Source organism: Sinocyclocheilus grahami, unplaced genomic scaffold, assembly GCF_001515645.1.
Source record: "Sinocyclocheilus grahami isolate Dianchi unplaced genomic scaffold, SAMN03320097.WGS_v1.1 scaffold1004.1, whole genome shotgun sequence".
NCBI classification, from domain to species: Eukaryota; Metazoa; Chordata; class Actinopteri; order Cypriniformes; family Cyprinidae; genus Sinocyclocheilus; species Sinocyclocheilus grahami.
The window spans coordinates 445,445-460,758 of NW_015506183.1; the positions used below are offsets into that span (position 1 = coordinate 445,445).

Sequence of the window (15,314 nt, forward strand, 5' to 3'; positions counted from 1 at the left end):
CCACCACCAGCCTGAACCGTTGAGACAAGGCAGGATGGATCCATGCTTTCATGTTCTTTACGCCAAATTCTGACCCTACCATCTGAATGTCGCAGCAGAAATCGAGACTCATCAGACCAGGCAACATTTTTCCAATCTTCTGTTGTCCAATTTTGGTGAGCCTGTGCGAATTGTAGCCTCCGTTTCCTGTTCTTAGCTGACAGGAGCGGCACCCGGTGTAGTCTGCTGTAGCCCATCTGCTTCAGGGTTCGACGTGTTGTGTGTTCAGAGATGGAATTCTGCATACCTTGGTTGTAACAAGTGGTTATTTGAGTTACTGTTGCCTTTCTATCATCTCTAACCAGTCTGCCCATTCTCCTCTGACCTCTGACATCAACAAGGCATTTTAGTCCACACAGCTGCCGCTCACTGGATATTTTCTCTTTTTCGGACCATTCTCTGTAAACCCTAGAGATGGTTGTGCGTGAAAATCCCAGTAGATCAGCAGTTTTTGAAATACTCAGACCAGCCCGTCTGGCACCAACAACCATTCCACTTTCAAAGTCACTTAAATCCCCTTTCTTCCCCATTCTGATGCTCGGTTTGAACTTCAGCAAGTCTTCTTCACCACATCTAGATGCCTAAATGCATTGAGTTGCTGCCATGTGATTGGCTGATTAGCAATTTGTGTTACCAAGCAATTGAACAGGTGTACCTAAAGTGGCCGGTGAGTGTATATATACTGTATATATTTCTCTACCTGGAATCAAAACATACTATGCAACACAAAATCACATGACCTAAACAAAAATTAGATTTTTCTCCTGTCTAATTTGCATGCATGTATTCATTGATTCATACAAAAGTGTGGGAAAACATCAAGCCAGTACTCCATAAATATAGAAGCCTGTTTATGCTTACAGGAGTAAAATTAATACATAAATAAAACAAATACATTAGAAATAAAGTTTACAATAAGAGATAAAAGTCACATTGTGAAATATAAAGTCGCAATTGAGGAAAGCCACAATTATAAGAAATAAAGTTGCAATTGTGCGAATGTGAAATATACATTCAAACTATTAGATAGTATGTAATCTTATGAAAATATGTGATAATAATTTTATTTATTTTTTAAACAATGTGGTGGAAATAGGCTTCCATACATAAATAAATTATAATTAATAAATATAAGCTTCTGTGTGTACTGAACAAAACACCTGTTTCCAACTCTCTTCGGCCTGTGCGTGTTTGCATATTTACATAATGATTTATAGTTATCCATGCTTTCACACACAGGGGACCCTGTCATGCACATCTCTCAATCACCTGCCATTCCACTCCTTTAAATTTATACACAACAAATGACTGTACTTCACTTTGGCTGCCATCCTCTGTTTGATATACAAATATGACGCCAGTTCCGACAGTTGAAAACCCCTTAAGACAGATAGATTTCTTATGCTGAGTCCTCAGGGGCCTCAAACAAATATACTGAGTTCTGCCCATGCCGGGCCAATTAGCTGTCAACATAACGATGCTAGCCAAATACAATAAATGTCCTGTGCTCTTGACAAGCTTGAGTTATGAGATGAAAGTGGGCCGAAACATTCAGGGTCTGGATGAGAGAAACAAAGACGGTAATGTGGTCATTATGGGCAAACACAACTAAATGTGTGTATGTTCCCTCATATTTAGGCTGCTGAATTGATTAGTGATGAATTAATCAATGACTAATGGAAGTACTCATGGCAGATAATATAGAAATGAATCTGAAGGGTGTGAAAACATATTCAAAAGACTTAGATGTTCTCCATGGTTGCTATTGTTGCCTAAACACAACCATCTCTTTCTTGTCAATCCTGTTACATAACTCAAACCTCAGAGTGGGTCATTGTGACGTGTAAAATCAGTAATATCATTGCATTCATGTATCATGTCTGATTTTTTCCCTATTTTCTCTGACACGCAGAGCAAGATAACACACTTGTTTTGGATCTAAGAATGCCTGATACAGCATGCCTGACCTTGAACATTTCAGAAAACAGTGATTTCCTGCTTAAGGTCAAAAAGAGATTACATTTTCCACATCCTTCTCTAAAAACATTTTTTTTTTGCTTTGTGCCACCCAATCTCTCTCTCATTCTCACTAAGGCCATTTTAACTCATTAAAGCTTAAACTGTTAGGAAAAATTAGCCCACTCTGCAGTTTTGCTGTTTATCAGTAATGTATCTTAAAAAAAACAAAACAACATGACCTTTTATTTCAGCTCTATTAAGAGGAGCGGATGTAAATTATTCATAAACTCTTAGGGAAGGTGGTAACATAACTTAGATATATAGGAGTTTTGAATTATTTAATGTGAATGGACATTCAACTTAGAGGTACAAATGAAAGCTGCTTGCAGTAAAAAGGATTACAAAACCAGTAAAAAAATGCTGGAATATTTTAGGTTGAGAAAATTTGCTGGAATGAGAGTTATTACTTTGGAATGAGAGTTATTACTTTGCCACGCTTCACTGCTACTTACTGAAATTAAGAAATTGAAATTGCTATTAAAACCACAGTACATTATTTAGAAAACAGCTGACTGTTATACATAGTTATAGTTATAGTTATACATACTTTCAAGTATGAGGTTAGTTAGATTTTTTTAAATATTTTTGAAAGAAGTGCATTTATTCGGGGAACTGTCAGCATTTCCAGCATCATTACTCCAGTTTTCAGTGTCACATGATCCTTCCGAAATCATTCTTGTAGCGTCTGGACCACTCAAACACACACAATATATATTTTGTTAGCTAGATTCAACAAATACTCTGTAACACCCCAGGAAGCTGAACAGGCCCCTGGTTCCATAGCAATGCTGACACCCGATACATTTACGATCTCCTGGAATTTAGGTGAAGAAAATCGCTTCCTTGCCCATAAGGAAAATCCACAAGGGAAGGACTTTTCTTTGCTAATTAATTAATAGGAAAACCTTTCTTTGAATGAACACACATGATCCTAATATGTTGATTTGTTGCTCAAGAAACATTTATTAGCATTATCAATTGCTGCTTAATACTTTTGTGAAAACCATGATTTGTTTTCAGGATTCTATTATGTATAGAAATAATATAATGTATTTGAAATAGTTATCTTTTGAAGTATTATAAATGAGAAACTTGAGAAACTTAATGCATCCTTGCTGAAAAATAAATAAATAATTTACTGACTGATAACATTTGAATGATACAGTACAGTACGTCTATATTTCTTTATCTTACACACACAGACACAGACACACACACACACACACACACACACACACACAGAGGCCACGAGATGAAAGACGAGTAATGCATTTTCAGACAGGCCCCTATGAGACCTCATGATTTCATGACTGACACAGCTTCTAGTCCTTTCTTTCAGCATCTATTTATTTAACTTTCTATCTCTCCGGTCATGAAGATTATAAGCACGTACACAGAATTTACCAGCATAACTTTGCTTTCTGGTCTGGAAATACAGTGACGCCTCAATAAACTTCTGGGCATTCACTGTCACTGCTACTGTAGCTCTAAATGACATACATTAGCAATGAAGGGTAGCCGTGGCCTTGCAGCACTCCATCAGTGTTTAACATACCTTAGCAAGAGCAAAGAGGCTTGCGTGCAAATGTTGCGTATGTGCTAGTTAGCTTATGTGTGTATAAAAAGGCCTAATCTTTTATGTGTTTACCTGGTACACTTATGTAATCCGGAGAGGAATGGCAGGAACGAACAAACAGAAAGGTGTGAGTGGATGCTTACAAATGTGCACACACACGTGATGGTCGCAGACATTGAATAAGTGTCAGGGTAAACAGTGGTTTCTCTTGTAAACAGGATTGACTTCATCTGTACTTTACGACACGTGCTCCATGATGTCGGCATGTGTCTGTGGGTAATTGCTCAAACGTGTAAGATTGCATTCCCTGCGCCTTACATTATAGTGTTTTAATGATCTGCTTTCTGGCTCCATTTCTCATCTCCTTGACCTCTGTCTGAGCACTGTGCTATGTTGACCTAGTAATCAAGATTAAATGGATACAGCCATTCAATGAGCAACTTGTTTCATTTATTCCATGACCTCAGTTAAGATGACTACAGACTGAAAGATTAAACAAAAGGGATCAAATGAAATACCGGAGAAATCCGACTTCAGATTAGATTCAAAAACAGTAAAATATTATGAAAATGACTGGAATTTAAAATAACTTCTTGTCTGTTTTAAGGTATTTTAAAATGCAAAGACAAATGCTGATTTGGTGCTCAAGACACATTTCTGATTATTATCAATGTTAAAACCAGTTGTGCTGCTTAATATTTTTGTGGAAACCATGATACTTTTTTCCCCAGTTTTTAATTTTTTGTTTCGATGAACTGAAAGTTTGAAGAAATGCATTTATTTGAAACAGAAATCTTTTGTAGCATTATAAATGTCTTTACTGTCATTTTTGATCAAATTAATGTGTTCATTGATAAGTAAAAGTATCAATTTCTTTCAACAACAATAATTATAATAATTGCATACACACACACACACACACACACATATATATATATATATATATATATATATATATATATATGTATATATCATTACTTATATATTACTCTTTTATATATATACTGTATATATTGTTGTATAATTATTGTTTTTAATAAGTCTACATTTCGAAAAATTAAAGACTGTATGTATATATAAACTGTATGTATATATAAAATATATATAAATAAAGTATAATTATATTTATAATCATACATTTAAAAATGATAAATACACTATACACACACACACACACACACACATTGAATAAAATGAACAATATCTTCAGTCACATTTTAAATCAGTTTTGCTCATAAGTGCTATAGTAGTTTGCTACTACTCATTTGTTTCTGCTCTTAAACAAACCTTTGTGAACTTTGTTCACACTTTCACAAATAAAATAATTCTGTCCATCGGTTCCTGCCTCTCACTGACACTGTTAAGTGTTATTTGCCATGTGCTTCTGAAATGTGGAGTCAAGCATGTAATGGGTAATCAAATGCAAGACTCTTACGCTCACCTCAGAACACAAACTCACACAAGATCGCACATCCACAGACATCCAGACATGTACATGCACCAAAGGGGAAGATCATAAGGAATGCTTCTTGGTGTGTTTTAGCTAGTGGAAGTTGGCAGACAGTAAAGGCTATTATTATCGTGTTCCAGCAGTTTTAGCCACTCAGAGAGAAAGAAAATGAGAGAGAGGATGAGAGTGAAAGAGTCTCTCCTCAATATCCTTTAAAGTGGCTGCTGGAACCACAGCACACTCTAATTTACTGTTTACATTGTCATTCAGCATACAGAAAAGCATATGTACATATTGGACACTTCAGTGGCCTCTTCAAAAAGTGCATGAGCGATGACCAATTCCAGAGCCATGAGAAAGTATGAATGGTATTTCAAGGCGCTTCTCACACCAATGAAAATGCTCAGGTGACTGGAAACTGCAAACCTTGTATCAGTAAGTTATCAGTATTTGATTTGATAAATTGCTCAACAACAATTCCAATTCCAGGTTTTGGTTAGCTAACCTCATTTTTTGGTCTAGCCCCAGCAGTTCCAGAGGGTCCTGATGAAGACAGCGATGATGAAGAGCGATAAAGTGAGGTGTTTAGAGACTGGGAGGAGGCTGAAAGACTTCCTGATGAATCCAGCATTTCTAAATCAACTTCCTGTTTAGGAAATGAGTGACATTGTCTTACTTTAAACATAAAAACAAAACAAACAAAAAAAGAAGAATAAATATGATTTTTTTTTTTTTTAAACTGATTTTTTAATGCAGTCTACAAACGCACGCTTCAGAAGATCTCACTGCTGGATTCAACAAAGTTTGCAAGGTTTGTGAAAATAAATGTTCATTAGATATTCAAAGACTTTAAATTATAAAAATGCATATTTACTGAATGCTTACTTTTTTTTTTACTAAATGCTGTAATTCTTCTTTGTATACCATTTACTTTCTTTGTTTAACAGTTATGTCTAATAATTTATTGTTACAGAGACTAATAAACTACTAACTAACATTCAATCAAAAGTTCTGTGCACTGTCAAAATAAAAGTCCTGCTTCCAACATAAAGGCCTATGCCGATATTTAAAAAAATGCCAAACACTGGCCAATATATTGGCCAACCACTAAAGAATTTTACTTAGATTTAGTGCTGGTACTGAAGTTCTGGTGCGTTGATGACGATTATTTCATTATTGCAAGATTTGAGATGAAATTAGTGTATCACTTGCATGAAATCTACTGATTGGTGGCCACTCACAGAGATGATCTGCCTCTTTAGATTGGGAGTGCTATTGAGGGAGGAGCTTAGAGCATTCTCAATCTCTTTGTCCAGCTGATCCAACTTCATTATTAACTGAACCATGGAGTCCAAACTTGACCTTTCCTTCTCCCTCTCCTCCCGTGAGCTCTGAAATGAGAAAAACAGTTTTGTATAATGAGATTTTATTCGAGAAATGTAATCTTAAAACCAACACTGGCATTAATCTGATTGCTCCCAATGACAATTCTTAAAACATATGTCACAGCAGACTAGGCGGCGACTTGGATGAAGACGGGACTTTTCCATAGCTAAGGCAACACTTCATTAAATTTAACCAAATTGTTTTTACTCTCAGTGGTGGCTAATGCTATTAAAGGAATAGTTCACCCAAAAAATTAAAATTCTGTCATCATTTACTTATGTCATTTTTTGTGAGTCTTTCTTTTGTCAATAGAAAACAAATTTTTTTTGAATGGCCAAGTTCCTCAACTCCAACAGAGAATACTATGAGGGACTAAATCTTGCTAAATATAAATTTGATTAAAAATAAATACACACACATACATATTTTGAATGCTAGTATGTGGTGTCCATGCCAAAAAACATTATTAAAATTATTATAAATTATTATTTATAGTACTTATATTGCATTCTTGACCAAAAAGGGATCAAAATGAGCTGAACACAATAGAAGCCTTTTTTTAAATATTAAAGCACTAGCACAGAACTACAGAGAGCGAGTTGAAGACAGAAGTGGCAATGCTACTCAAGCAGAGAGGAATGATGCTGGCACTTGCCCCATGTCTGAACCCAGGCCTGTGCAAACAGCCCCACACAAAGCAGTGCAGTGTGTAAAGGGCTTGTGTAGCTTTTTCTGGTATTTACCCGTAATACATGCTTGTCTATCACAGAGCACACAGGGAGAGAATAAGAGACAGAAAGAGAGACACTTTACTAATGAGCTAACAAACATACAAGCCATTGTCCAATACACACGTTTTTTTCTCCAGTTTGCTCAACTTGGTTCTGTCTAGCTCCAAAAATCACCATAAAAGGAGTCCATTTGATAATTTTATAAGACTCACATGTCCTGTGTATTATTTAAAGGGATAGTTCGCCCAAAAATGAAAATTACCCCATGATTTACTCACCCTCAAGCCATCCTAGGTGCATATGAAAAATCTCAAAATCTCGACCCCCATCCACTGCCATTATAAAGCTCGGAGGAGCCAAGACATTTTTTTTTTATATAACTCCAATTGTATTTGTCTGAAAGATTAAAGTCATATACACCTAGGATGGCTAAATCATTGGGGTCATTTTCATTTTTGGGTGAACTATCCCTTTAATATATTTACACAACAGGCTATTAAGTATTCTTATTAAGCCATACGATAGCTTTACATGAGAAACGGAGTGAAATTGTAATCCTTGTATGATGCTGTTTTCATACATAACAAGCTAAAAAAAACACTGTGCTTTCAAATGTAAACTCTTTTTTTTCCTATTTATAAGGATGAATCTGAACAACACATTATCGTGCTACTTATGACACATCAGCTGACAACAAGTCTAGAGAACAGGAGAAGCTCACACATTCATCCTGACAGATGTACACAGTCTTGCGAAAACACAAAGGTGCCTATGAACATGCATATATTCAGGTTTCTCATTCTGCTTTGAATGTGTGTATTGTGCTTATTTAGAGCACTTTGTCACAGAGAATACTGTTCTTGGTCAGCAGAGTCAGACAGAATGGAATCTGTTTCACATCAGCATAGTGCACAGTCAAAGAGTTACATGTTACTTGTCATCTCTTATCTATTCCTGGAAATACACTATGATAAAATGTAAATGACAAATTCTTGGAATTTTTATATCAGCAAATAACTATAAACAAATAAATTATTAAACAATAAAAAAACAAAAAAAAGTTTGAAATTCTGAAGTTGTCATTTAAGGAAAATGTTTTAAAAAAATGTTTTTTTTTTTTTAAAGTTGATATATTTTAATATAATAGTTATTAAAATATATCAAATTAGTATAATATATTTTTTGTGAATATTTTAAATTATATTTTATTTATATATTATATTATATATTGACTTTCTTGTGTGCTTTTGTCATTTTTTAAGTATGTCTGCATAGTTTTATCCAGTTTTAGTTTATTTAGTTTTATTTATTTTAGTTTTAGTACTGTATTTATCACATTTTCTAATTTAAATGAAAATGAGAAATGTTGCCTTTCAATTAGCTGAAATAAAATAAGTTTAAGTTTATATTTTATTTCAGTTATTATTTTATTTAAAATACATAATTATTTTCATTTAATTTTAGTTTTAGTTAACAACTGTAACCGTCACTAGCTAATTAACTAATATAAATAAATAAATATATTTATAAATAATATAGAAATAAATACTTTTTGCTATATAAAGTTTTAAATTCTGAAACAAACAAACAAATAAATGTAGAAATAAAAAAAAAAACAAAGTTTATATCACTTTATATAACTAACTAAACAAAGACTATCTTTTTTGCATAATAATTTGAATATTCTGAAGTTATAATTAAATGCACAGTAATGCACTTAGCAAAGATTAATCACAAATGAGACATCTTTCTAATCCAAATTGTTTCTCCTAGACACTAATGAGTTTAAACGGAGAGCAAATATAGACTTTTGCTTAAGTCTCCTGCTTGTCATATTTTCTCATGAGAAGGCCACCCCAGCTGGTGGCTGCAATTGATTTAAAATTCACCAAATTCCTGCAGGTAATGCATGAGAGTGTGCAGTGACTGAGCTACTGAAAGATTCCTCCTGATTTGTCTTGCTTCCTTGCTGTCTTGTGTGTGATATCAGGTGTTACACTGACCTCAGGTGGTGTGCTTTTAGTAAGACACTACAGCTATAGACATTCGGTCGCTGTGATTTTGCCAAGTAAGACATGTTCCTGGATCAACATCTTTTGTTGATCCTGGATCAACATCATTGTCCTAAAAAACAGACTTAACCCAATACCTACCCCTAAACCTAACCTTACCCATAATGTATTCCTAAAATTAGTGTGAAATGATAGGTGACTAACAAGGTTGTAGAAGCACCTAACCCTGATTGTAAGCCTACAAATTCCTAAAATGTTATCTCTCAATTCTGATTGGTTGATTGGAATGATGTTCCAGGATCAACAAGGATGTTGATCCAGGAACATGTTGTACTTGGTGAAATCACGCTCACCATAGACATTCTACAAGAAACATACATGCGCTTCACTATTAGAAATGCTTCAACTTCGGAAGATTTTTAAAAAGTTATTCAAGGTTGTTTTGAATTAATTCATTGTATTGTTTTGATTTATTTTTGCTTCGGGTTTAAAAAACACATTAAAAATAAAATGCATTATTATTATTGGTTCAGAAAATAAGGGCAAGTGGGGCAAAATTTCCATATAAATGTTAAGCATCCATAAGTATTCTATTCTAAGCCTAGCTATACATATGCACTAAAAATATGTAACATTCCCTAATTATGCAGATGAAAAATATATTTACTATAACTGATATGGTTAAAAATGCCCAGAAAATCGAATCCAGGTGGCAAATTGTGCCCATTAATGGAGAAAGCAGACATTCTCTGTCATTTTATCCTTTTCTGTCCCAAAGGCATTTTTTCGTAAGGATTTTGACTTTTTCTAGTACATTTTGAGACATTTCATTGCCACAAGGACAGCAAAACATGAACACACACACGAACACACGCTCACACACAAATTCTACACTCATAAAGCACACCTCTCACTACAGTGACCTTTCCTTGACATTTTGACTATGCATCTGCTTGTGCTTCGATATAAAGTGTAAAACTGACTAAGTGCATTTTTATTTGAATGTTACACTGAGACACTTTTCTCTGTGATTTTCTTTGCTGCTTTTGCTGTTTCTTATTTGTATGCCATTTCACTTGCACCAAACCTGACAAACCCCCAAATCATAATATGAAGTAAAAATGTTTTAATTAAGGAAATAGTTCACCCAAAAATGGGGTGAACGAGTGCCGTATGTCCAAAACAGTCCAAAAAAGCAAATAAAAGCATAAAGCAGTAATCCACATGACCCCAGTCGATCAATTAACATCTTATGGTGTGAAAAGCTGCTAGTTGGTAAGAAACAAATCCATCAAGGCATTTTAACTTTAAACTATCACTTCTGGCCAAAATAGGAGTCTATAATCCATAATAAGACTTCCTTCCGCGAAAAAGTCCAGCCCCTACACTGTAAAAAAAATTCCGTAAAATTTACGGTAAAAAAACGGCAGCTGTGGTTGCCGGAATTCTACCGTAAAAATGCAGTAGTAACGTTTTAGGTTTTACGGTTTTAACTTAACTTTACAGTTAAATACCGTAATTTCATTAACTGATATAATGTTAATATACCAAACTACTGAAGTCCTGAAATCTGTTTTGTACCTTTGTAATACACCGATAACCACCAAATGCAGGAGGTGATGAGAAAGTCACATGATGAACCAAAGCCCATCACAAGCAGCTTTTAAATAATAACATATATAGAAGGTGCACAGTGTCATTCACACAAACGCTAAACACCATCATGGTAACACACATGAAACTGAAATAATGCAATAAACATTCATTTAACAAAATTAGGTGTCACACACAACCCTAATATACAAAACTGTTACGAAAAAACTAAGAAGAAACATAGTTATTTCACCAAAAAACATTACATTTGAAATGTAAAGCAGGGAATTCTGGGAATGTCAATTTACGGTTATTCACTGTAAATTATACTGTATTTTTCACTTCCAAAAATGGTATACTACCGTAAAATTTATGTCCAATACATGTAATGTCCAATACAGTTTTTCACCATATATAGTAGGGGAATTTACCGTGAACCATTTAACAGGTTTTTACTGTAGCATTTTTACAGTCTTTTACCGTTAAATTCACGGTCATTTTTTACAGTGTCTTCTCACATAAAATTCCAAAAACATATTTGTTTACAAATGCTTCAGACTGTTTCTGATTGTAAATGGTGTTTGATATGTGCATATTTCTTTCCTGACTCAGATGATGTGATTTTTTTTTTTACTGGAGAAAGCAATATGATGGATAGAGGACTCACATTTTAGTTGAAAGAAACCATTTTAAGTTAGAAAGGTCTTAATTATGGACTTGTTTCTTACAAACATGCAGCTTTTTGATTCACAAGATGTTAATTGGTGGACTGGAGTGATGTGGATTACTTGTGGATTATTGTGATGTTTCTGACGGCACCCATTCACTGCAGAGGATCCATTGATGAGCAAGTGACTTGCTACATGCTACATTTCCCCAAACCTGTTCAGATGAAGAAACAAACTCATCTACATCTTGATTGGCTTTATAGCACTAGTTTTTTTGTTTTTGTTTGGGTGAAGTATTACTTTAAATGTTTGTTTTCAGGTACTAAAGCCAGTGCAGAAATGGGCTATTTACCATCATTGGTTTATTAGTACAAATCCAATAATAGAGGGGGTTACAGAAATAAAGTAAGTATTATTAGGCTAGTAATTCAAATAAAACAGCTGCTATGACAAGAGTCTTTATCTCATTTAAATGTCACTATGCTTTACTTTAGTGGTAAAAGAAAATTACTGACCTGGAGTATAGGTCATTGAGTTTATTTTCAGTATTTGGATTTCAGCCAGTTCAGTTCTTGGACATCTGTTTTCTTTTATATATCTTTTATTTTATTTTATTATCATATTTTTTTTCAATAATACCTGCGGCTCTGATCTTAATTTACTGTAATCAATTATTTTTCCTTTGCTCCTTTGCTTTAGTTCTTTTCTCGTAAAGACTTTGCGGGGAAATGCTGGGGGGGAAAACAATATTGTTTAATATTATTTCCAAATGTAATTTATTCTTGTGATAGTGAAGCTGAATTATCAGCATTATTATCCTTCAGAAATAATTTGAATTGATTTGGTGCTCAAGAAACATATCTTATTATTATCAATGTTGAAATTCTGTGTAAATCGTGGTACTTTTTCTTCAGGATTCTTTATGAATAGAAAGTTCAAAATAACAGTGCATATTTGAAATAGAAATCATTAGTAACATTATAAATGTCTTTACTGGAAGGTTTGAATAAGTTATTGCATCCTAGCTAAAAAAATAAAATAAAAATCTTACTGACCCCAAACGTTTGCATGGTATGTGTGTGTAGCAACTCTTTGTACAGTAGAGGTGTGTGAAAATGTGGAAAAAAGGGCAGTTTTGGACAAAAAAATTGTTTATATGTTTACAAACAAGCAAACTAAATATGACAGCAGGCTATTGTCATCCTTTCAAAATGAGTGTGTTTCTGAAGCTCTAATTAGAAAATAACGTGATGTCTGCATTAATGTATCCAGTATTTCCTTTAAAAAATCATAAATGGTTGTTGACAGTTGGCTGTGTTGTTTTCATGTCTGTCACTCTGTGTGAAGTGTGAAATAAGTGGAGCCATAAAGATGTCTTCTTTCAAACAATTCAGAGCAGTTTGCGCCATTATTTTAAGTTGATTTATAAAAAAAAAAAAAAAAAAAAGGTTTTCGAAATAGATTGATCGATTTTTACCATAATTTCTGTTAAGTGCCAAATCTTTACTCTGTTTGGATGGCCATTATGAAAACTGGGTTACACTTTACTTGAAGGGGTGTGCATAAGACTGACATGACACCTTCATAATCATGACATGACACATGTCATGAATATGAAGGATTTGTATGCATGTTTATGACAACTGTCATTAAGTGTCATTCGCTCAGTTATGTAATTTTTAATGCAAAGATGACATTGTTTGAAATGTCTTTGTTATGGGCTATGGTTAGGGGTAAGGGTAGGGGTAGGATTAGGTTAGGGTTAGGTCAAATAATGTCATATTTGCATTAAAAATTACATAACTGAGCGAATGACACTTAATGACAGTTGTCATAAACATGCATAAAACCTCCTTTTTACATTTGTCATGTCATGATTATGAAGGTGTCATGTCAGTCTTATGCACACCCCTTCAAGTAAAGTGTTACCGAAAACTGTAACCTGTTAATATGGGTGATGAAATAAATATTACACTGCCTTCTGCGTATGCCATAAAACAGAGCTAAGAAGCCAGGGGACCAGAAAGAAATCAAAAGATTTATGCGTGAGTTTGTGTGTGTGTGTGTTCTCTCTCTATTATTACTAATGTCTTGTGACTGCCTTCCCATTTATTTTCCATTTAGCACAGAATTAGCCTGTCAGAGTTAGTGCTTTGCTGTTGGATTTGCCGAGGTGAGCAAGAATTCTGCGAGTGTGTGTGTGGTAAAAGCTGCATGGATGCCTAAGCTTTTCCATGACACACACACTCATTCTGAAATGCTCATAAATACAACACGCACACACATAAGGCCTACTGTTTTCACTCATGTTACGCATTGCTCCATCTCTGATATAAGTGACATCTATCTTACAAACTCTCAAATGGAAGAATATACCAGAAAAAAAACACATTTTCTGAAAGTCATTTATAGCGATTAGACATTTAATTGATTTAGATATTTAACAGGTATGAAAAATATTCTCGAATATTCCCGTTTCAGTCTCTTTTAGTGTCTTCTAGGGGTCACATTCCCACAGGCTTCTTCCTGTTTTGAGATGACAGAATTCCCACACTGTGAGATCTCCCAGAATCCTCCTCCTCTCTTCCTCTTTCCCAGAGATCTCTAGGGAATGTGCTTTTGACCAACTCAAATCTGTCCTCAGTGACCCCACAGATATTTCCTTATGACCTCAACATCTGAAATGAGTGTGTCCTGCAGAGTGACACATCGCTGGTTAGCCGCTAATATAAAATGGAAGCTGTCAGCAGCCAAATGTACTGCATAATCCTTCACTAGCTAGACAGGCTTAGAGCAGAGAGAGCAGGGAATAAAACTGGACACACGATAAAACTCCTCAAAGATGCTATGGCACAATTTCACGCCTTAACTCTTATTGTAATTAAATTATTTTGACACTGTGCATTAGAGGAACTGCATTTAGCTGGTTTGAACTTTACCTCAAAAGTAAATCCTTTAGGATATTTTAGAGAGAAGCATGTAACTGAAGAGTTTGCATTTGAAAGTTGTTTGAAAGAGTCCTCCTTTGAAAGTTGTTTGAAAGAAGTCTGTTATGCCCACCAAAGCTGTATTTATTTGATAAAAACAGAAGTACTTCAAAATATTATTCCAATTTAAAATAACCGTTTTTATTTATGAATATATTAAAATATTTTTTTTTCATGTGATGACAAAACTGAATTTTCAGAAGCCATTTCTCCAGTCTTTACTGCCACGTCACATCCTTTACAAATCAAGATTTCAGGATTTTTTCCAGCATTTATTTGGGAAAACAATTAATTAATTATATATATATTAGCGGGTTAAAATGAACTGATCGCAAACAGAGAAGCACAATTGGGTTAAAGGGTTAGAATAGAAATTGTGCTTCAGTAATTTTGCTTTAATTGCGTAAAATTATTTTAACGATTGTAAAATTAATCGCATGCGTTAACCCTCCCGTTAATGCGTTAACGTTGACAGCCATAGTAAATATATAAAATATACAGAATATCAGTTGTGGCCAAACTTGGCAAGTACCTTGTTTTGGTATGGCAAGTTATAGAAAATACTCGAAATGTCTGCATACAATGTTTACTTTCACGCACTGTCTCATGCAGCAGTACCTGATGGCTCATTTAGTATGACTCATGCACTTTCAAATATACATGATTACTACCCTTGATTTAAGTTAGCTCACAATATAACAACTTCACCTATGATCAACCACCACAAAAAATGTCTCTGCAAAAAACTCTGATTTAGTAATATTTTTCAAAACATCACAACTTTCTTATAACTTTCTTATATATATATATATATATATATATATATATATATATATATATATATATATATATA

The 15,314-nt window shown here is 34.2% G+C and overlaps 1 protein-coding gene across 1 annotated transcript in view; it reads right to left on the reverse strand.

Annotated features, from left to right (window-relative positions):
- LOC107565476 (rho GTPase-activating protein 7-like) overlaps nucleotides 1-15,314 on the reverse strand; it is a 110,578-nt gene that overhangs the window by 87,171 nt on the left and 8,093 nt on the right. The window contains exons 2-3 of the mRNA XM_016250715.1: nucleotides 6,326-6,475; nucleotides 5,590-5,730 (exon numbers count right to left, since the gene is read on the reverse strand). Of these exons, the coding sequence (XP_016106201.1) occupies nucleotides 5,590-5,730; nucleotides 6,326-6,475 (291 nt within the window). The remainder of the gene's footprint in view (nucleotides 1-5,589; nucleotides 5,731-6,325; nucleotides 6,476-15,314) is intronic.